This window comes from Crassostrea angulata, chromosome 6 (assembly GCF_025612915.1).
Source record: "Crassostrea angulata isolate pt1a10 chromosome 6, ASM2561291v2, whole genome shotgun sequence".
NCBI lineage: Eukaryota > Metazoa > Mollusca > Bivalvia > Ostreida > Ostreidae > Magallana > Magallana angulata.
The window spans coordinates 58,997,459-59,020,190 of NC_069116.1; the positions used below are offsets into that span (position 1 = coordinate 58,997,459).

The window sequence follows — 22,732 nt, forward strand, 5'->3', positions numbered from 1 at the left end:
CACATGCATTCCAAAAATTCAGAACGTCAATGTAACATTACATGATATAGAAGTTCAGACATGTCAGTATGAAAGGAAAATTTTAAGGTCAAAAATTGACCAAACCAGATACTTAGAGAAACAAGGCCTAGGTAAAGAAAGCTTTGTGGTAGGTACCCGTGCTTTTGTTCTGTAATTCTGCATTTCTGTACCTGGCTTAGAGCACAGGTGAATTGACAATTTTTTTTATAGGTAAAACATATTGCGACCGGCCTGGCCTTTTTTGTTTTCTTGCACTTGTAAATCGTTAATTCAATAAGCACGTACGACTGTTATTCTGATGATTGGACACAGGGAACACATATTGTGGTAACAGATGTGAGGACTATATCACTTGGATTAAAGCGAGCGTTTATTAGCACTTCACTAAGGTATTCAAACTTCGGTGGTAATTGGGGTTTAGAGCTTCTTATCATTTAAATAACGTTGCCATGGAGAATTTTTCTCTGAAATTACGAGATTACGTCTGAATTTGTTATTTTTGATTTCCACAAAGAGGCTGGATCAAATTCTTCTCTCATGTGTTCGCCATTTATTAGTGTTTCCTCGTTTATGTAACAACACTCAGACAAAAAAGCAATTGTTTTTTGGAAATAACTTGTGCGCTGAAAGTTTTCTCTGTACAAAAGAACTCCGAAGTAAACAAATTAATGGAGTTTAAATGTGCTACAGCGGTTTAATAACTGGGAGAAACAAATAGAACTTTTAATATTTAAAAGTAACATCAAAAGGCCGCCAACATTTACGTACCTGTACCATACCTGAGCCCACAGAAAGAAGCAGTTAAACGCGGGGACTTGTTTACTTTTTTGTTGTCATGTTTACAAATGACCAAAAATATATGGCTTTTTTTATCGGAATCAATTTAACGGGGAGCTTGTGATCATTGTTCTCTAATCAGTTCGATATACACCCCAACTAGCGAGTGCCTGGTCTCTCCGCGCATTAAACCACCTCTTAGGCTGGGGGAGGAGTCACGCGCATTCTGTGTCAGCCAAGATTGTGTACAGAACTGGTGTGTCACACTGTCTACATTTAATACATGTACATCCTTTTAAAAAAAACCTCTCACAGTTCTAAAGACTTTTATAAAGGAGGCATCCGTTTTCTACTTCTCCGTGTCAGCGTGATTCAGTGCATCTCCCGTGTATCTCTCTCCCCCGTCTCCGGTTACACTGTATTGAAGTGTGTGGATGTGTGAGAGCCTCAATAACTAAGGCATCTCTCGGGTCCGGAATTTGAATATTCACAATGCTCGGATCACGATGTTCTAATATAATATGCGATTCCAGTGACATCACGGTAGGTATTTTCTTATTTCTACTTTACAGTAGTTGAGTTCCGTCACGTGGGTAGGGGAATTAGATTATATCCCCGGACGCTTGATTCAGAATCAACTGGCTCTTGGATCTTTATAGCCATTTTTCGTATCGACCAATTCTCTTTTATTGAATTTTCCGTTTTCGGTCTCGAGGAGTTTTGAAGGATATTTTTTCTCTTTTCTCTCGAGAGGAAAACAAAAACATACTTGAAGTCAATATTGGTGATTTTCAAAGACAATTACATCGCGGTCTGTGCTATCGGCATCATCTGTGTGCGAAAACCTTCGCTCCCTGAGACGATGCTGTAGTCAATACACCGCCCAACACAGTCTTACGTTTCTGCGAAAATTGCAAATTAATTTGGTAAAAGTTTCCGATGTTGTAAAAATTGGTGGAATGGGAATTCTGCATCGGTCTCCTTGATCCCGGGTAATGGTGTATTGAACACGTTTCCAGGAGCTCAGAGGAAGAGAAATTCGATGAAATGGAAACTTCACTCGATATTTTGATTGGAAAAACAAACATTTCTTTTGAGGCTGCATCATAAGTTTTCTGAATTCTCCAATATTGAGCCTTTCCTTTATTGCTATATGCCGTGAGACGGGCGCAGATGTCTCAGGAAAAAGTTGATATTAACGTTTTTGGTGTATTGGAAATCTTTATTTTTAACCCATTTATGTTTGGCTGCACAATGGGCACACTAGCTTCTGCTAATGACTGGAAGTTTTAAGTTTCAAAGTCTTGAAGAAAAAATTATCGTTTTGTCTTTCCTACAAATTATTACCTAGGAGACGGGAGGCGTTAATTGTATCGATTTCATATTTTCTGTTTGCGAAACTTCTCGGAACTGTAGAAATTCAAAGTGACACTGAGACGGAAAGATTTATTTAAGCCGGTTATGTACGGCGCTGGTTCCACGTACATCTGGGATCAAGATTTCGACATTAATTAAGACCGGACCAGTCCAAAATCGATCACGGAGGCTGGGGCTTGTTGAGACATTGTATCGAACGCTTTTGGGAGAAGCAGCACCAAGTTTTGTGTGATACTATTGAAGACTGGTTTCTTTGAAAGTCTGGGAATACACGCCGCGCGCTCCCTCGCTGATTGCCGGAACCACTGCTGGGAATAATTGTGGGATATAGGATACACAATTGTGGTAGCCAGGATTGTTGCAATTTAAAGAGAACTTGTGAAGAGCCTTTAAAACCTTGTTTTTCATGATTCGTTTTAAATGATGTTATTACGGGCCTATTCAGACTAATTCTACCAACAGACATGCGCAGACAAATGTTAAAGAATTATCTAAATTTTGTGTATTGAGTTGGCAGCTAAATTCTCTTTTTCTCGGTTGGAATGTGTGTTGATATCTGTGAACCAAAGTGAACTCCCGGAAATAATCAAATCACGCTGAGTTTTGAACCCGTGTTGTGAGTCCCCGCGGATTTATACGATGTCCATCAGTAACTGCGGACAAGTGATCTGTAATACCCCTCTCATTGTAGTAAGTACGCCCAGCTCTGTACCGGCACCTCCCCTCCACACCCCTCCCCCGCGCCCCTACCCCGCGCCCCATCTCTGATTCCCGGTCGATTGCGATAAGACCCTTGGGTCATTTGAATATTCCTGTTTGTCACGCTTTCTATTTATTTGTTGTAATTGATTTGATTCTTTCTTTTGGATTTCCTGTTTAAGTTCATGTTGTTGAATATAAACGAGGTTGTTACAGATTGAAATGAAGTTCGAAATACCTCATCGTAAAAGGTCTTCATGAATCGTTGGAGCTAGACCTTCTTGACCCGGTAATGGGTTTTCTTCAAGAGTCTCTATCATCCACTTTTTTAACTGAGAGAGTACTCGAACAGAGAATGTGAGAATATAACGGTTTAACTCTCTCTCTCTCTCTCTCTCTCTCTCTCTCTCTCTCTCTCTCTCTCTCTCTCTCTCTCTCTCTCTCTCCATTTATAGAAGTACATAACCCCCCCCCCCCCTGGCGAATTTAAACACCGTAGGTTAAACTTGAAATTCTATTTCAAAACATCTCTAACATTTAAATTCCCTACAGTTGGAACATTGGTAGATATGAATGCACATTGTTTGTATTGAGTTTCAGCAGTAAATTACACACTTCATAAGCAGACAATTTGGGGACCTAGGTGTAAAATATTATAGAGACAGATTGAATTACGGGTAAAAAAGTAAATAAAACCTTTTGTATCTACTAAGTTCTTGACACGAGTCCTATTACAATTCCTTATTTGAATGGCGGGTTGGAGAATTCGGATGTTAGCCCAAGAGATCGGGGACAAACTAAGTTCAGTGGCTTTTATTTGTAAATTAAATATCCTGGGCACTAATTGTGAGTAAATATTAACACAAGACGAAGAAATTACACACCTATATTTCTATTAGTCTTACAAATTTCACCTGAAAACAAATATTCAAATTAATTCAATATTTTCCCTGTCAACGGGAATTAAGACATGTTGATAATTCATGGGGGAATATTCCAACTTTTCCCACAATGAACAGAATAATTTCCATTAAACACATTTTAACAGATTAAATCTCTTTATTTGTTCAACCATTGATCCGGAAAAATTACATGTGTTTTCAGTTTTTATTTTTATGTACAATTTGAATTTTTATAATCAAGTCTGTACTGGTTGAGAATATTGAGCTGGGATTTAAAAACATTAATGAACGGGTCTCGTTTAAAAGATTATTCTTTTCAACATTTAGTTACATTTCTTTTATAGAAAGAAATTTTACCAGTGTTTTTCTGGCAAATTGGACAAATATTACCCAAATTTAAATTGAGGAGAAAAGCTCAAACAATGCAATGAGGAGAGATTAAATAGAAACGTGGGGTAGAGTTTTGTCTTTAATGATCTCAGTCATTAGTCATCGGTCCCACAATGCTAGTCACAATGCTAAGCCGACAACAGAGATAAAAAGGTTCGGTTTTTGTTAAAAAAATTCAGTTCAAGTTTAAACAAATTCCCTATTGTCCACGTGGTGCTGTAATTCCACAGCGGATGTAAGCGGCTACCATGGTGTGTGGAGCAGATTTGGTTGTTTAATGTTTATAATTTTACTCAGGCAGAAATTTAATGACTTTTTCTATTTTTTCCAGTTTGGGTCGAACGACGGAAGTACCTCGTCAAAATGCTCGAAAAACACCACATACTGTCCCCCAGGTAAGAAATCAAACCCCAGGTAATCAAAACAGGCATGAAATATTAATTATGTTTTCTAAGAAAAAAAAATTCTTCATCTCTGCAAATCACTTTATATGTGATAAAAATCGATAGGACTTTCATTAAATTATTCATTATAACATTTTCCGATGTCTAATTGTAACGGTTCATCAAACGGAACCAGCAACCTTAAAGACTCGAAGATCGAAGGCGGAACATTTGCATCATAAATGAATATTTTTACTGGCCAAAAACAGGACTACATCAAAACCACTTTCCGATTCCCATAAAAATAGATACCATATGCATTACATCGACAATAAAAAGGAGATTTTCTGTAGCACTAACAAATTCCTCTCCGCAGCGAGCGGAAGACTTATTATTGGAAACGACTTCTTAGAGCTGGAAAAGACAGATAGAGCGGCGAGCTCTGAGGACCGCACAAATCAATAACGGGGCCCGCTTGTTTCCACTGAAATGTCACTTTCATTATTCCGTAATGAACGGCCATAGCTAATTTCCAATATCTATTTTTCCTGACTCCAAGAAGCGGAATGCAATGATCACAGCAATTAAACATCTCCTACAGACGATCTCAAGAGGCAGGCCCAGTGATGGTTTCCCCGATATATGATTCTCTTGACACAGGAGAACATTAATTGAAACATGTTTAATTGATGCAGCAGAGGGAAATGTGGCGTGTATCTCCTGTCAAATTCACTGTATAGAATATGCCTACTAATCAGCATTATTAAGTTGATTAGCCTCACTGGGGACTACCTCTGTACTGGGATCCGCGCTCAATAGGGAGGAATATACATGTAGTTATTATTAATTAATTTTAAATGCATTATCATCAGTTTGCTGTAAATTGATCAGAATTTTTCTACATTATTAAGCATCGTTCGTCAGAGTTCATTCCAATTCCATCTAGATTTTTTTAATGTGAGATAATTACTAGACTTTTATAGCGATGTACATTAATTGGTCGTGATCATTCTCCCTTTTAAGGTCTCCATTTGTCATTAATATTGCAACTCCTGGAACATTTAGATAGCTAATAATTTCAGAGCACCTTACATAACTATCAATAACAGTACACAGGTACACAGACTCAGTGAGATATGATATGGAAAACTGGAAAATTGGGAATATCGACGTAAACACGGATATAATAGAAAACTTATTAAATTTTGTGAAGAATCTTAGTTATATTAATTGGATGTCTCTGGGCAAGCAGAAAAAAATTGGAAGACTTCAAGAAAAAATATTTTACAATTAAACCATTCCCGATTATGAACATGCTTAGGGAGATCAATAGAGAGGGGTTTGGTCAGGACTTTTTCGGACCCTCCCACACTTTTTGTTCTACCTCAGGACAAGGCACAGGAAGTGACGTAGGCATTCCAAAGATTATGAAGGAGCTTAGCTTAAGTTCTTTTAAGTAAACTTGAGGTGCTTAATAAACGTGTTTCCGATATTCAGTTCTTCACAAAAGTGTCTCTAGAGATTTAAGGGTGTCACAAGAAGACTTTACCCTTCATTGTTTGTAGAAGGAATTGGAATTTAAAGATACTTCTATAGCAGTCCTATAATCGTTTTACTAACGGCCTTAAGGTTATTATAATGTGAAAAATCTACAGAAACAATGAATGAAGCAACGTACATACATCTAAAAGGGTTGTAAAGTTGCAGTATTCTATGATTAGTGTTTTGTTATATAAAAAATTGTCTAACCTCCTCTAAATTTTTGTTTTCGTATTATTATTTTTAAATAATGTTAGTAGGCCTGCAAGCTATTTTCCTCTGTAAAATAATTTATCATGTAAGTTCTGCAGCATTTTCTGTTTTGTTGATGTATAGATCATTATACAGTTCGAAGCAGTTCTCTTACTCAATTTTATAACATGCATAATAGATTCATCCTCGCGCTCGTCATTCTAAGAATTGATTTAACAGTAGCAAGAAATTCGGCAATGTTTTCTTATTAACTAAAATTATATGTTTATGACGTTGTACATAAATGTCAATTTTACTTCTTTGTTGATGCACATTTTGCTACTGTAATTCTTTGGCGTCGTTGTATCGGTAATTTGTAGATCACTACTATGACGTCACATTTTTCGTTGTACATTGTAGGTCACTACTATGAGGTCTGTGACCAGGACCGTGGGGCCCGCTGTGTCCAGTGTGACTCCAAATCTTACCAGCCGGACAATAACGGACCGCTGGATAAGTGTAAAACAAGGTAGGTGTGCACAGACTGTAATGCTGTTGCAACTTTATTTGTCTTTGTATATTAGTGTATTTACGTAATAAACATTAAAAATGCTTACTATTGTAATCAATTAATTATTATAGTGCTAAAAGGTTTTTAAAAAAAAATATCGCTCTCGTTTTCAGGACACAATGTAATCGGCGCCACATGCAGTATGCTGACGTGGGCAGTACGATACGAGACGCCAGCTGCCGGTGTAACCCAGGATTCCACTTCCGGAAGGGGGACAACTCTCTCTGTATGCCCAACAGAGTGTGCCCCGTGGGGTACGGTCAGGCGGACTATGGTGAGTAACTATGGTATTCTTAACTCTAGAGAATGTTGACTATTTTATAGGAGATTGATATGTCAGACATGTCCAATCTTCGTTGTCCATTTTTGTCCTCGTATGTATTTCTGTCCTCGTTGTCTATTTCTGTCCTCGTTGTCTATTTTGCTCTCGTGTCTGTTTCTGCCCTTGTTGTCTATTTTTGCCCTCGTGTCTATTTCTGTCCTCGTTGTCTATTTTGCCCTCGTGCCTGTTTCTGCCCTTGTTGTCTATTTTTGCCCTCGTGTCTGTTTCTGTCCTCGTTGTCTATTTTGCCCTCGTGCCTGTTTCTGCCCTTGTTGTCTATTTTGCCCTCGTGTCTGTTTCTGCCCTTGTTGTCTATTTTTGCCCTCGTGTCTGTTTCTGCCCTTGTTGTCTATTTTTGCCCTCGTGTCTGTTTCTGCCCTTGTTGTCTATTTTTGCCCTCGTGTCTGTTTCTGCCCTTGTTGTCTATTTTTGCCCTCGTGTCTGTTTCTGTCCTCGATGTCTATTTTGCTCTCGTGTCTGTTTCTGCCCTTGTTGTCTATTTTTGCCCTCGTGTCTGTTTCTGTCCTCGTTGTCTATTTTGCCCTCGTGTCTGTTTCTGTCCTCGATGTCTATTTTTGCCCTCGTGCCTGTTTCTGCCCTTGTTGTCTTTTTTTGCCCTCGTGTCTGTTTCTGTCCTCGTTGTCTATTTTGCCCTCGTGTCTGTTTCTGTCCTCGATGTCTATTTTGCTCTCGTGTCTGTTTCTGCCCTTGTTGTCTATTTTTGCCCTCGTGTCTGTTTCTGTCCTCGTTGTCTATATTGCCCTCGTGTCTGTTTCTGCCCTTGTTGTCTATTTTTGCCCTCGTGTCTGTTTCTGCCCTAGTTGTCTATTTTTGCCCTCGTGTCTGTTTCTGTCCTCGTTGTCTATTTTGCCCTCGTGTCTGTTTCTGTCCTCGATGTCTATTTTGCTCTCGTGTCTGTTTCTGCCCTTGTTGTCTATTATTGCCCTCGTGTCTGTTTCTGTCCTCGTTGTCTATTTTGCCCTCGTGTCTGTTTCTGCCCTTGTTGTCTATTTTTGCCCTCGTGTCTGTTTCTGCCCTTGTTGTCTATTTTTGCCCTCGTGTCTGTTTCTGCCCTTGTTGTTTATTTTGCCCTCGTGTCTGTTTCTGCCCTTGTTGTCTATTTTTGCCCTCGTGTCTGTTTCTGCCCTCGTGTTTACTTCTGTCCTCTATTTGACAGGGAACTGTGAGGACTGTCACAAACGTAACGCGTACTCAGACAGAGCGGACACCGTACAGAGGTGCTTGCCCCTTAAAAAGTGAGTACCATCTCTATAACAACAAAGAATATATCGTATAATTCTACTGATATCCCACTATGTTATTCCTTTTACTTGATCATAAAAAATTTGTTGGATTCTCGTTAACTTATTCATTTTGACACCACCTGTTAATAACAAGAATAATAACATTTTTTTGTAATGCACAGTTGTGAAAAAGAGAATCGTTGTACAAAACGCCGAAGTAACGGGACCTTCAACAATGAATGCGATGTACCCACTAAAGGTATGAGAATGAAAAGAATCCTCGAAAAGATACGTCTCTGTGATGTACAATTTATACATCTTTCTTTAACTAAATCTCCCGTTCTGACTGTCTGCTTAATGTTTACAGATATCTCCAACTGTACGGACCCTCGGTCCACGCCTGACTCCCAGAGGTCGCTGCAGTCGGCAGTAGCAGCGCCTGTTTACGCAGGCGCAGCAGTCGGTGCCATAATATTCCTTGTCCTGCTCTTCTTCCTTGTGATGTTTTTGCTATGGAAACGCCGGCGCGCGCAGTCCAAGGAGGATGCGCTTTCAAGGGACCAGATAGAAAGTCTGCTGGAGAGAATCGTGACCAGGTCCGAGGGAGATGAACCATACAGCAGAAAAGGTAACAGCACACTCTGAATGGCTGGAAAAGACACCTCATTATTTTGTTAAAATATTCATTCAACATGATTTGAATTATAAATTACAAAATATTTAATTTATATAAATATATCAAATTCATTCTGTGTTTCAGTTATCGCTGCCTCTTTCCGTGAGATCGAGGACCGGATAGACCGCCAGATATGGAAGCTTCCCCAAGAACTTTTCAGGGAGCACATGCAGCCGGCCATGTACGAGGTCATCGTGGAAAAATATAAAGGTAGAAATCTACACTATACGGTTAAAATTCAATTGACTCGTTATTTTTTGTTTACAAGGTATCCTACATCCACTAATTTTATTTTTTAAACAAATATTTGAACAAACTTTAATGATGATAGAACCTTATTCCTGTTCCAGAAAAGGACCACAAGTACGCCATCAACGGGTACCTGCAGGACTGGCGGGAGTGGAAGGGAGAGAACTCCGAGGCTATAGCCCACCTGTTTAAGTGTCTTAGGCTGGTCGAACGGGAGGACATCGTTTACGAGATCTGTAACAAGTTTAGAGAAGGTAAATACCGCCTCAATATTCAGGAAATGCTGATCAGCTTGTTGTTGCTACAGTGAATTACAATAATATTTTGTCAAAATGGCATGTTATTCGAAAAAACGTTTTAGGGTTTGAATGGATTATTTATTAATAAATAATGAAAATGGTCTGGAACTGCTTGCGTTTTATTTCATTTCCTAAATACATTTTTATTTAGATAAGTACTTGTAATCAAGTTATTCTATACATGTATAACTAAAAATTTGTATTAATTTTGACTGTTTGGCCTCACTACTTTAAGTATGACGATGACAGTTAATGCTTTGTATTGCAGGTTATCCCGAGGTTGTCATGGACGCTGAAGTCAAACTGGATAACGGAATCGTCAAAAAAAGAAGTCATCAAATTACATTCGAAGAATATCTCAAAGAAACGCTCTGCTGTTGTTCGTCCAAACGAAAGCGATACACAGAGAAAGGGGAGCCCACGGAAACACAGGACTCCCTTCTGTCCCCACAGGAAGTCAAGGCCAGGGAAGCGGAAGTCTCAGACAAGGAGAGGTTAAATGAACCGGACGATGTCCCGCCTTTGTCTCCCTCAGAAGCCGGTGCTATATATAGAGAACGACCAAGCCCTAGTGCCCCAGTTATCGATGACGTAGGAAACGTTCATGTCATAATTCCCATGAATAGAGCCTATTCATTTCCGGTCCAGGCGAGTTCGTGATGGCCATCATTTTTGGTTTTCATACCACGTGCAATTTATGGCATTAAATGCTTAACGTGCAATGTCCATTGCATTCCGAGATGGAAAGAATTTACAAGTGTTCATGGGAAAGAAATGATATTGTGAGACTTGTATGGGTGTTTGTCTTTCATTGTAAATGAAAGCAGTCCTGTATGCTTCGTGAAAACTTGAAGGAACTTTCATTTCAATAAGATGTCGCAAATTTGTGATCAATCGGACTTCACTGCGGCTTTCAAGACTTGCGAAATGTATTTTGGTATTTAATGTAGTTGCGCATGCTTTTGAATTATTGTGTGGAAGAGCTTTTTCTTATAAAAACTGACAACGAGATAATGTGTATGATGTCATCGGTAGATTTATCATGGTTGCCGACACCCTGAAATGAGCCTAGCTTCGTGATAGTATATTTAATGAAAAAAAAGGCTCTTTTGGATTACAATGGTGCGTCGATTTAATCATTATCTAAATTACTTCTCGGTACGATACTCAATTACAGTAGTAATCACGAGATTTTTGATACGGAATTATGGGTAATGAACGATACACGCCATTTTGTTGTCATGGAAATGATTTATCAGTGACTGATATGAGACCGTTTATTCCATGGTCCCTCATTAAGATGTGTTAAAACCCTGATCAATGCTGTGTCCTTAGTTATCTATTACAGCTAACACCAGTAAGGCACGGAAACACACGTCAAATATTAAATATAGCAGCGCCATTGTTATCTCAACCACCTGAGATATCATCAGAAGTCTCTAGAATATTTCCATAAATGCAATATTATGAGATATTTATTGATAACATGTACGTTAAACACTTGAATTTGGTGACAATATGTCCTATCTTTTTAGATTTTACTATTCATACATTGAATATCGTGAGTTTGGCGGATGTAAGAGCTTTTTTCATTGGCTGTTGTAGGATATCATAGCGCTGTACAGAATGTCAGAAAAAAGCAAACTACAGTGTGTCCAATATCTTTTCTAACTGTATTAATAATCAAAGCCATTTTATTGAAGTATGTCTACTAGCAAAATAAAATGTATTTTTAATATGCCTCGAGTTCTGTTTTGAGTCCATACTGAAAGCTACAGATATGCTACACTTTTATACTAAACGAAACACAGGGCAGATATAATGTGAGGGTGAGGTGAAATCGAGCAAGTGCTGTTATGAGAAGCCCCTGATAAAAAGAAGTATCTCTGACATTTTATTTGGTGCTTTATCATCTGAGAGAAAATGGCTTCAATCCACCACCCGCAACTCAATGGTGCTCTGGTAACCACTGCAGCTATAGTCTGTGATGTTTTTCAGACTATTCCATGTAATTCGTTGTTTATCAAAAAGTAATCGTTACTTTTGCAATTAAATGAATTTTATCATTAAAAATGAAAGAACCGAAACCTTCTTAGTAACGATTGACATTGAGATGAGAAAAGGAGGCATGTAATGTTAGAATACCACCCTTTTCACTTGGCAAGTGCACACTTAATTGATTTGAAGAATTTATTTAAACTTTGGTGATTCACGCGGGATATGAAGGTAGCGACATTCATAAAAAAAATACATAACCCGCTTAATATAATTTTTTCTTCAATGACCGCTACCGTCATAGTCCGCATGAACCATCAAAGAAAGCAATTTCCCGTTTTCTTTCCTAACAAATTAATGAACTGATCGTAAAAAGTAAGTAAAAAAAAACCATTTGTTAATGTACATCAGAAGTGTAAAGTATATAAAAGAAACAGCCAAATCGTCTTATATGGGAATTTGAGTCTGACATTATCATGAATTCCGTGCAGTCCCTCATTTTTCTTACGCTGATTGAACTAGATCATATAGATTTTAGTCCTGTCCGTTTCTATAGAGCTGTGATGTAAATATACGACTATGAATTAACAATACAAGTGCAAGAAATGGGTAACTGAAATCGCATATTTGTTCAAACCTATTGCTATTACCTAATTTTGACGCGGGTTTCTTATTTTTTTTAAATTTTTAAAAACTTAATTCAAATCATTTTTTATTTATTTCTACGACTTAATTTTTTCATAACGCTTATTTATAACCTAAAATTTCGAAGCTTATGGCTGAATGGTTTACATGTAATAAATGAAAACAATATGGTTTAATTCATAATTGTATTTGAAACTATATTTAACCAATGATTCAACATCTTCCGGGGAAAAATTCAGGGCCCCCGACCCAGATGGTCATTTTGCGTCTTTTGATTAAGAATGGGGTTAAGGGATTGATCTTTGGTTTTAAGAAAAGTCCAAATTTTATATCATTTTTTTTTATCAAGAACGTTTCCTCAATCTGACTGTTGGCAGGTGCTAATGTTCCCATGGTTTATTTGACTGCTTAGAATTTGCAAATATGAAAAAAAGTTTCCATAGACATCCACCACCTTCATTTCAATTCAATTCAAAAACGAATGCTTTGATGTGCAGGAATTTAATTTGATGAAATAGGTTCACTGATAAAGTCAGGGTGTTTTTGTAATTTATTACCTAACTCGGCGCGGTGGTTTTGATAAATTGATTTCTATGAGTATGAGAAAAAATGAAATATTACCATGGTTTTGAAAATAGCAATATCTAGTCTGAATTTCATTCGAATGTAGTCAGCAAGAAAGGGCACTCTCTATTGTGAGCCGGTTCCTTCTTTGTGTAGATAAACATCTTTGACGAGAGGGAGTGTTTTCGAATGGAATTCTCTCTTGTCATATAGTTATGGCAGTTTCAAATTTCGTCACCTTTTACCCGAAAATCTACAGGCAGACAATAGAGAAGGCCCCAAAATAAGCAAACTGTGACCCTTGTGTGAAAAGGCCCGGCATTGCCTTCAGATGTTATCGTTTTGATTAAATGAATAATGCACCGACCTTCCATTCAAACTGACCCCGTACCCCGCTCGTAAGAAGGATTTTATTTGGTCACGTGGCTTTCATAAGGTGCAAATAAAAATACTTGAAAGTAAAATTCCCTGTTCTTGAAGATTTGTCACTGATAAAATGGAAATAATAACAGCTAACGGTGTCGTATTTCATGTTCATGAAAATTAATCAGTATTGTTGAGGCTGCAGACCTGGCGATTAATCATCCGGGGTCTCAAAGCTTACTGGTATGTGTTGAGATAAAGATAGAAAAAGTGATGAAAATATTTTCCTTCTCTCTTTTTTTTCAAATTACGAAACATGAAAAAAAAAACCACAAAGCGTAATTAATTGATTTGGATTTTTGAAGAGCAGGAGTGTTTTGTCTGGTATATTTTTTTCTTGGGGTGAGGTGGGTGTAGTTTTATGAATTAGACAACTTCACACGGAACGAATTAAACATTTTTTTGGGGGGAGGGTGTATTATTTTGGGGTTTTTTTCAGAGATTTGGAATTTATGATTTAAGCAACAACACTTAGATTGAATAGAACATTTTTTTAGAGAGGTGGGTGTATATCTGTGTGTGTGTGTGGGGGGGGGGGGGGGGGGTTACAAAAAATTGGAATTTTATTAACTAGACAACTACACTTGAAGTGAATTTTAACGAGACACCGAATATGTATGTACTTCACTGAACATCATATTGCTGGGCCAGCCTGTCTTGCCATTCTTATGTCACATGTATCAGATTCACCTGTTTTCGGGATAGCATAACACCTTAACAATTTATTACTTACAAATACTACGTGTCCAATTACATAGGTTTCGTCTTAAATGTAAGTAATCATACGCCTTCCATCTTTAATTTACATAACTTCAGATCTGCCGGGTTTACAATATCCCGCAGAATAAAGCAAAGTCTGAAGTTTGAATAAATCGCCATGACGTAGCCGTTTTCCATAGTATACATGTATATCAATGGGGGACAACGGGTTATCGGGTCATACATGTTTACACAAAGACTTTCCTCCATCTTTGACGTCGTACAATACTCGCTTCCCACTTAGCCAACATTTTGCAAAAAAAAACCCAGGTAAAATACAGGTAGATCTGTGATGGCTAAGTGGGAATGGGGTGCAGGTTGAGAACAAAAGAATTTAATTACAGATAAGCTATAGTCTATTTTCACATAAAAAGGGGGGAAAATATGTTCGCCTTCAGGGGCTCGGATGTCAGGTATCGTAGTTTTCTTTTGTTGGTTTCTGAAAACAATTTATAAGCCAAAATATGTTTCTCTATATAGTCGGACTGCAAGAAAAAGCAGACGATAAAACCTCTAATTTTACTTTATCAATTTTTGTTATATGTACTAAAAATTGTACAGATAACATTAAAACGTCAAAGTCAGAGAATTATAGTTTCAGTATTAATAATAAAAAATCGGGGAAAAAATTGATTTTCAATTTTGGTTTTTTATTAGAACGAAAAAGACAGAACTACATGTACACTATCCGATAATCGAGCCCCTATGACCACATGCTGCAAAGTATACAAACAAGAAGCAAAATACTAAAATGGGAATGTAGCCTTCAGAAAAGGGTATGCGATCATGTAACCATTTGCTATATGTTTGGAGAAACCACCAAAGAACTTTTGGAGACATTGCGAGACTGGCCACGACTTTCCAACCATACGTAAGAAGGTCGATAAAAGAAGAGTGGACGTCTGAAGTGGACAGTCTGACTGTGGTTCATAGAGTGATGACTGGCAAAGGACCCCTCACTCAGACCCAGATAATGATGATATGCAGTTAACACCAATTCAGACTACACGGTCACCCGTGGCTAAAACTCACAATTAACGTAAGTATCAAAGGTTTCTCTCTCTGCATGGCAGTGCTGAGGTTATAAATGGTTGTTGCTGTTGAGGGTACCTCAGAGTGAGGAGACAGCCATTGTGTTTGTGTGACGGTACGGAGCTGGATAAGACACGCCCCTCACTGAAGTGAGAACATACGGACTCTATCAACTGGGCTGGCAATGTGAACAACCCAACCAATAGCAGAGCAAAACCACACAGAAATCATAGATCCAGACTGTTGGAGGTTTGTCACTTTTTAAATGCTTTTTTCTTGAGCTCCTGTCATCACAGTTAAATTGGTCCCTGTGGGATAATGAAGGATTCACCATGGTTTACCTATATATACATGGTGTCATCCGTCGTTCTTTAGGTTTCTCGAAGTGCAATACAATTTTGTATGAATTGCTCTCAAGGACCCAACAGTGTAGCTCTTCTGACAGCAAATTTAGCATATTTCCCAGCACCACAGGGTGGTTTTTAACAATATGGGTTGTGCACAACATTAAGATCATTTAAGTCCTACAAAATAGAATTTTATTACGCTGTTTCATTAGCTGAGAATAATTTGACATAAAAAAAACCCATTTAGATTTGAAAAAAAACAATATTTTTAATCAAACCAAAACGCACTGTAGTACTCATTTAATGGTTTTACGTGTCAAATACATTAATTTTGATATCATAGGTATATATACTTATTATTTGATTATAAAAATTAAACCACGTAAATAGATATTTGATATTCTGCTATGTCTTCTCTGATCATTGTTGCAATATCTACACACACAACCATTTTTTTCCAATCTTATTGCATGAAGAGTTTTGTACGCGACAAATTAGGAACAAGGGCAGTCTGGTTCTATCCTCCGTATATACATGTACCTGTATATTCACTGTAGTGATCGGCCTCGGGAGACATGAACATCAAGGCCTCCATGTCTTCTCTTTCTTTGTAATTTCTAAACTTTTAAATCTAAAGAAAAGGGGCCATGTTCTGCTTTTGCCTGGGTTCTGTTAACATCATGTCTTGAACTTTGGCTGCTACTATTGACATGTGAAAGGACACTAAAGTAATATAAATATACTTATATATGTCTATATTTAATGCCATGACCTTAATACATTGCCCCTGTCAGTCTTCAGTTAAATTGATTTTGATTTTTCTAGGCTGCATAATGTAAATATGGTTTGAGTAATCTAGCGTCAATTTAGCGAATCAAAACGTCAGAACTGTGTGCAGCTCTCTTTAAGAAAACAGACCCAGAAGAGCTTGAGTCATAAAATATTACCCAAGGGTTAAAATTAGATCCCCACCTCCACCCCCGCAAATAAAGTTATGGATAAATCAAAATTAAGGACAATGAAATTTTGTCTTGTTTGAAAATATAAAGTTTGTTTATATGATCACACAAAATTGTACATTCTTCATTCTTTCCTGTAAAATAAATTTAAGATTTCATTAATTCAAAGAACTGTTTTAAAATATGACTGAATGGTCGCAGCCATTTTTAGACGACATTAATTTCTATACGAAGAAGAGCTATTTATAAAAATGTCAGAAAAAATATCCAGTATTCAAACTCTAAAGCAATAATATGTGAGATTTTTCTTGACTCAATATTGGTCAATGGTGGAAAGAATCTTGATTATATAAAAACCTATGTTGGATTTGAATGATGGTAATTTGTTGACATCCCATTGGTCATAACTGTTTTTAAAAATACTTTCTCCAATGACACAGTGACCAACAATATCAATCCGCACTGTGGTTACATTTTCGTACAATGTTTTGTTATTCAATTTAAGTAAGTATTCATGTATATATATTAAGAGAAAGAAAAAGTTTAAACTCCATTTTAGAATTCATTTGAATAATTTATTAAATTCTGTGGTAATCGAACTATTTTTTTAAATAAAAGAAGCAAATATATAAAGAAGTATAAAATAAAGTTGTAACTTACAGGATTTGTAAAAATTCAATACCTATAGAATTTTTTTTTAATAAATGGAGTACATATAATAAAAAGATATTTTTTAAAAGATTGTTAGGATTCATATACATATATAACAATTTTTTCACAAAAATTATGCCTTCTTCACGATTTAAGTTATTGAGGTGGGATTTTTTAATCTATGTAAAAAAAAGGTGTATATTGCATAACATTACTTTCATAATTAAAAAAAAATCAATAACCTAACATACATGTAGGCCTGCATAAAATGAAACCATTCGTCGAATTATCCCATTGTAACATTGCAACTGCGAAAAAAAGCGTAAAAAATATTACATTGTAACAAGCGTAAGGGAGTCAATACATAATGCATCAAAGATTCTAACAATAAAGCATGTATCAAAAAATTAGTTCTATGCGTCACAAAAAAATGTACATGTGTCAAATGGTCTTACGGTGTCGCACGCGTCAAAGAATCTACCAATTGTAGCATATATGCATCAAAGAACTTGAAATAGTATAGGCTAGCATGCGTCAATTGGTGTTAGTGGTTTGCTATTATTTTACAAAGCAGCATTTGTGAATCTAGAGGAGTGGCATGAATTGAATTTTTTTCTCTACTTATATACAATATACCAAATATCACTAAATATCAGTATAAAGAGTGTGTCAAATTATGATTATCATAAATAGGCATGCATGATAAAAAAAAATACAGCATGCGTCAACACTATAATCCATAGTTATTCGTTGAACAATGACAAAAATTTCCTGTCATGCCGTAACAGCGACTGCACAGCCACTGCCGTGACCAGGATTCGAACCTGGGTTGTCGCGGCCACAACGCGAAGTACTAACCACTATACGATCACGGCTATTTTGACAGCTTGCCTAATATGAAATAAAAATAAAATTTAAATTTTATAAACACATATACTAGATCATGATTATTTTTCTTTTTGAATTAAATTTTAAAATTTATAAATTGCAAGTTCGTAATAGCTCGAGAAAAAAACAATTGAAATAAAAACCCTGATCTTTTATATTGTAAAATATACTTTTGTGCAAGTCTATATCAGTGACTACGGCCCGCACAAGATAGATAGATAGATAGGTAGACAAGTAAATAAATGTCACATAGTGAGGGTATTATTGGAACTCTTGACGAAGCAGTGGGGACATTGGCAGCAGAGGCGCGAGGTTTGTTATTTCAATCAATCACTGGTATATGAAACTCTCTGTTTTAATCCATTTGATATGATTGTAAGAGTTATCTCCTCCTTTGATTGGTACAGTGTCGCTTTAAAGTCTCTCTCTCTCTCTCTGAATTATTAATGTATTTTGCCATTTTAAAATAAATAAAGCTGTTTGGTCCGATTTTATAGCAAATTCTATGTACGATTGTCAAATGTTTAGTATTTAGATAATGGGTTTTTTTTTATAAGTAATGTGTATAATAACAGACATTATTTAAAGTAGTATTCCCGGTTATTTAAGCCATATTTCAATGGAATAAATAACAGACAAAATTTGTTTGAATAACAAACCTTACCTAAAATGGTACCGCGTTATATCCTTCCTTATGGAAACATATCATATATAACGTTAAACTATTTTTTTTTATTAAATTTATTTTGTTGTTGAATTAGAACTTCAGTGCTACATCTTTACTCTTTCTTAATGAAATTTTCTATGTTACTTAACATGTCATTAAAACTGCAAGTGGAATCACCGAGACTGGTCATCAGAGAGTTTTAGTTTTCTTTCTTACCTTCGGAGTTCCATCCATGAAGTTAGACATTGTGCTCTTTCTTTCAGAACTTTATTTGGATCGCCATGTTCCAGTTCTGGATGCCCCACCCTCCCCGCTCTCCTTCTACAGGGAGTACGTGTCACCCAACAAACCCGTACTGATCCGGAACGGTCTCCAGCACTGGACAGCCAATAACAAATGGACGCCACAATATCTAAGGTTTGTACCGTGTGGCAACGCGCTTGTCAGCTGTGCTCAAGACTACATCATGACGGGTACAAAGAGGTTGTCGAAAATGTATCGACATAATCGTGACAAAGTCATGTGTAGCAAGCGAAAGTAGTTCCACATGGAGAGCCAGAAAGGGAATGAGAGAAGGGGGTAAAGAGAAAGAGACTGGGAAAGAATGAACGAAAAAACGGACTGAAAGGTATAGCAACAATTGACGAGTCTCACATTGATTTCAGGGAGAAGATCGGAGGGTGCGTGGTGACGGTGGCGGTCACCCCCAACGGTTACGCCGACGCCATCACTGACGGAAAGTTCGTGATGCCGGAGGAACGACGGATGGAGATGTCGAACTTCCTGGACATAATGGAGCACCCGGACCAGCACAGTGGAGTCTTCTACATACAGAAACAAAACTCCAACTTCACAGACGAGTTCAGAGAGATCATCGGTGACGTCGAGTCGGACATCCCCTGGGGTACAGAGGCGTTCGGTGGGGTTTCTTGATTGTTATATATGAAATGGGGGAATTTTTTTTTTTAAAACCCTCAATTTATAAAAAAAATAATTCATTATTTGTTCTAACTCGGATTCAGCGATATTTTCATCGTGTTTTTGACAGATTCTCTAATTTATTTTCTTACTTTTGGTTCTGCATGTTCACTACCAGACGCTGTCAACTTCTGGATGGGGGACACTCGAGCTGTTACCTCCAGTGAGTTGAGTACACTATATACACCGTACACTGTACTTTCAATCTGAATTAAGCTGGATCTTTATTAACCCCACCACAATTATCCCTGTCGTAACTTAATATCTGTCTGGCCTGAGTTCAGTTGATATGTATATCTGTCTATATCAGTCGGTATACTACAACTTACTGTTACTACATTTGTAATGACACAGCAATGAGAGTATAATGAAATACCTGTATATTTTTTACGCTTTCAGTGCACAAGGACCCGTATGAGAACCTGTACTGCGTGGTGAGGGGCTCCAAGACGTTCATGCTGATCCCTCCCACGGACGCCGCCTTTGTTCCTTACGGTCAGCAGCGGCATCATTATTATCTCTCTAATGAACTGATTTATAATGTTTGTTCTTTATCTTAAGTTTTTGTTTACTATAAACACATTCGTTTTAAAATACGATGGGGTTTTTTTTACAGAAACGTATCAAGCTGCGAAGTTTATAGAGAGAGATGGAGAGTTTCAGATTGAGGACGACCTTGACACGGGCGAGGTAGATACCGTATATATCACTATATGTATATATGTAGGTTACTGAGCCAGAAATTCATCATACATGATTGCATATTGTTTGAAAACAATCCGTCAAACAAATAGTAATAAATAAAATAGAAGATTAAATTAGAATGCATTTTCAGGTGCCGTGGATAGCAGTAAATCCCCTGAACCCAGACCTGTCGCTCTATCCAGAGTTTGGGAAGGCCCGGGGGGTGGAGGTCATGGTGCGGGAGGGGGAGATTCTGTACCTGCCCTCGCTCTGGTTTCATCACGTGCGGCAATCCCACGGCTGTATAGCAGGTACGGTGTCCGTCCCGCCATTTATCAGTTCTCTCATCAGACGTGTACACTGTAATGGCAAAACATACTGTAAACTACAGAAATGCCTTAATGTCTTATTGATCTTAATAAACTAGTATTTCAAGGAGAAATAAAACTGAATAATTATATACAGACCCCCAGTAATGAAATATGTTGACGTTATGTTGAGGCGACCGCCCTTGTATCTTGATATTGAATTCCAGAATTGCGTCTTTCTCTTTCAGTGAACTACTGGTATGACATGCAATTCGACATCAAGTACAATTATTACAACTTCCTGCAAAATGTCAACAGTGTAAATAGAAAAATGACGAAAATCTGAGAAGGATACCAGCTGGTTATTGAAAAATTCCCGTAAAGGTCGTTCATTAACTAAAGAGGACTGATAACTGTTGGGGTCGTGACCCGCTGAGCAGACTGAGGGGTCACGCCTGATCACGCCCGTGTGGTGCCGGGGGGGGGGGGACGTGCATGTCCAAACACACCCCAGCCCACCCTACTTTCAATGTTGGAGAATTTACCATGTATGTTAATTGTTTTCCAAATAAAAGCTGACATTGAAAACCATGTTCCATATACATTGTTGTTTGTTTAGTATGAAGTATTGTATTGGCAATTCAGTTATAAAATTGTGGATATAGACAAATTAATTATAGAATTAGACAAACATACACACGAAACGAAATTGAATTTTTGCAAAAATAAAAACCCCCAAAAAACAAAAACTGACTAATACTAGAACCTTGCAAAGAGGTATAGCGCCTTTTCCCATTATTTCACCTACACCTGTGTTCGGACGGAAAGTACCTGTTACTAAAAATAGCTTCAGGTACCTTGCTGTCGCAATATGAAAGTGGATACACTGTACTGATCTTATAATGGTGTCTGTAACAACTGATTTGTCATAAATTCGGGAAACTCTGTGTATAACAGTAGTTGATATTCTGAACCGTGATTAATTCAAGCAAATTGCAATGGATCTAAGTGTAAATAGAGTACATGTACAGTGTTAATGAATAGAACTGTTTATATTGGGTGTGCTCATACTCAGACTGAATTAAACAAGATAATTAAAAAAAGAAAAAAAGAAAAGATATATGTAACTTAACATTCATGTTTCAATTTAAGTGAAAACAAATTACTACTTAGTGGATTTGATCCAGCGACCACAAAATCAAAAAGACCTCCGCATTACCACTAGGCCACGCATCTAACATTTTGAACCAATGCATTTTCAATATATATGGCTATAAACATGACTGTATTATATAGAAAAGACACTAATTAAAATATTTGTCTAATTTTCAGTACGAAGACCACGTTAAACGAAAACTAATTCAATGTAAACGTGTACCACAATACCTGTAGAACATAATTTTAATCGGATGTCTTTGGTTTAGAGTGGTTCAAATAGTCAAATATCCAATTGTTTATCGTATACTAACTACTTTCCTTTATATCCCTTACAAAACCTAAATATTTTAATGATGTCGAGTAAGATTATTAAGACTCTGAGAACATAATGATTGCCAGAAATGTTATGCTTAATGAAATTTTCAATATTGTAAATTTAAATATTGTTAATACTCATGTCCTACTTTGGGGCGACAACGCAATCAGTGTCAGCGAAAACAAACATTTATTTTCTCTAGTTTATCGTTATATCAAAGGTACAAAAAGATTTAGTTGATGTTTGTACACCATTGAAAATTTATATATAACTGTCATATGATCTGTTGACCTTACATGTTGTGTATACATTATTTTTACTGTATTAAATACTTGTATTGGGAGAGGGCGATCTAAGTTTTTGAACTTGTGTCCAATCCCTGTTGTAATTTTTGTACAATAAAAATATGTTCAAATCAAATCAATGATTGTGTAATTTGCGTTTCTTTGAATATATTTAAACTAAATATTGTATATTAAAATGTCTGATGTTTGCAAAAGGCTATATTTGAGGCCAAATCGTATATTAAGTGCGTACACCTCTTTTAAAAAATGTAAAATATGCACTATTATATCACATTATATATTTTAGAAACTGGGAAAAAAACTGACATAAGTTCATCATCACCTGTTATATTCACCTTTGCCAATTATTGTAATTGTGTTTGTGCCAATAAAATATTTGTATTTGTATTCAAAACTTATTATTTTTTTATTT

General features: G+C 36.9%; 2 protein-coding genes and 1 non-coding gene across 11 annotated transcripts in view; 2 read left to right on the plus strand and 1 right to left on the minus strand.

Annotated features, from left to right (window-relative positions):
• The window catches only part of LOC128188165 (uncharacterized), a 60,702-nt gene extending 49,323 nt beyond the window's left edge, over positions 1 to 11,379 (plus strand). For 7 of the 9 annotated variants that reach the window (XM_052859048.1, XM_052859049.1, XM_052859050.1 and 4 more), the window contains exons 2-10: positions 4,498 to 4,561; positions 6,701 to 6,809; positions 6,965 to 7,125; positions 8,351 to 8,429; positions 8,600 to 8,676; positions 8,785 to 9,045; positions 9,178 to 9,303; positions 9,444 to 9,596; positions 9,910 to 11,379. In XM_052859048.1, coding sequence (XP_052715008.1) covers positions 4,498 to 4,561; positions 6,701 to 6,809; positions 6,965 to 7,125; positions 8,351 to 8,429; positions 8,600 to 8,676; positions 8,785 to 9,045; positions 9,178 to 9,303; positions 9,444 to 9,596; positions 9,910 to 10,301 — 1,422 coding nt within the window. In that variant the 3' untranslated portion in view covers positions 10,302 to 11,379. Of the gene's footprint in view, positions 1 to 422; positions 1,342 to 1,402; positions 2,866 to 4,497; positions 4,562 to 6,700; positions 6,810 to 6,964; positions 7,126 to 8,350; positions 8,430 to 8,599; positions 8,677 to 8,784; positions 9,046 to 9,177; positions 9,304 to 9,443; positions 9,597 to 9,909 lie in introns of those variants that run through there. The other 2 variants (XM_052859046.1, XM_052859047.1) reach the window with 2 other exon arrangements.
• A 6,440-nt stretch (positions 11,380 to 17,819) lies between these two features.
• Positions 17,820 to 17,891, minus strand: Trnah-gug (transfer RNA histidin (anticodon GUG)). The gene has a single exon. It is a non-coding gene; the product is annotated as a tRNA-His (tRNA).
• A 174-nt stretch (positions 17,892 to 18,065) lies between these two features.
• Positions 18,066 to 22,435, plus strand: LOC128188185 (bifunctional peptidase and (3S)-lysyl hydroxylase Jmjd7-like). The gene is made up of 8 exons (XM_052859081.1): positions 18,066 to 18,216; positions 18,835 to 18,988; positions 19,237 to 19,490; positions 19,656 to 19,712; positions 19,949 to 20,044; positions 20,166 to 20,239; positions 20,385 to 20,544; positions 20,790 to 22,435. Exons 1-8 carry the CDS (start codon positions 18,147 to 18,149, stop codon positions 20,885 to 20,887), a joined length of 963 nt encoding a protein of 320 aa, XP_052715041.1. The 5' UTR covers positions 18,066 to 18,146; the 3' UTR covers positions 20,888 to 22,435.
• Positions 22,436 to 22,732: the final 297 nt, after the last annotated feature.

Excerpts from the sequence above, each read along its gene's own strand:
- LOC128188185 (XM_052859081.1), top strand. The coding sequence starts at position 18,147 with ATGTCACATAGTGAGGGTATTATTGGAACTCTTGACGAAGCAGTGGGG. Across the intron at positions 19,713-19,948 it reads CACTCGAGCTGTTACCTCCA|TGCACAAGGACCCGTATGAG; the intron begins GTGAGTTGAGTA and ends TTACGCTTTCAG. Across the intron at positions 20,545-20,789 it reads ATCCCACGGCTGTATAGCAG|TGAACTACTGGTATGACATG; the intron begins GTACGGTGTCCG and ends TTTCTCTTTCAG.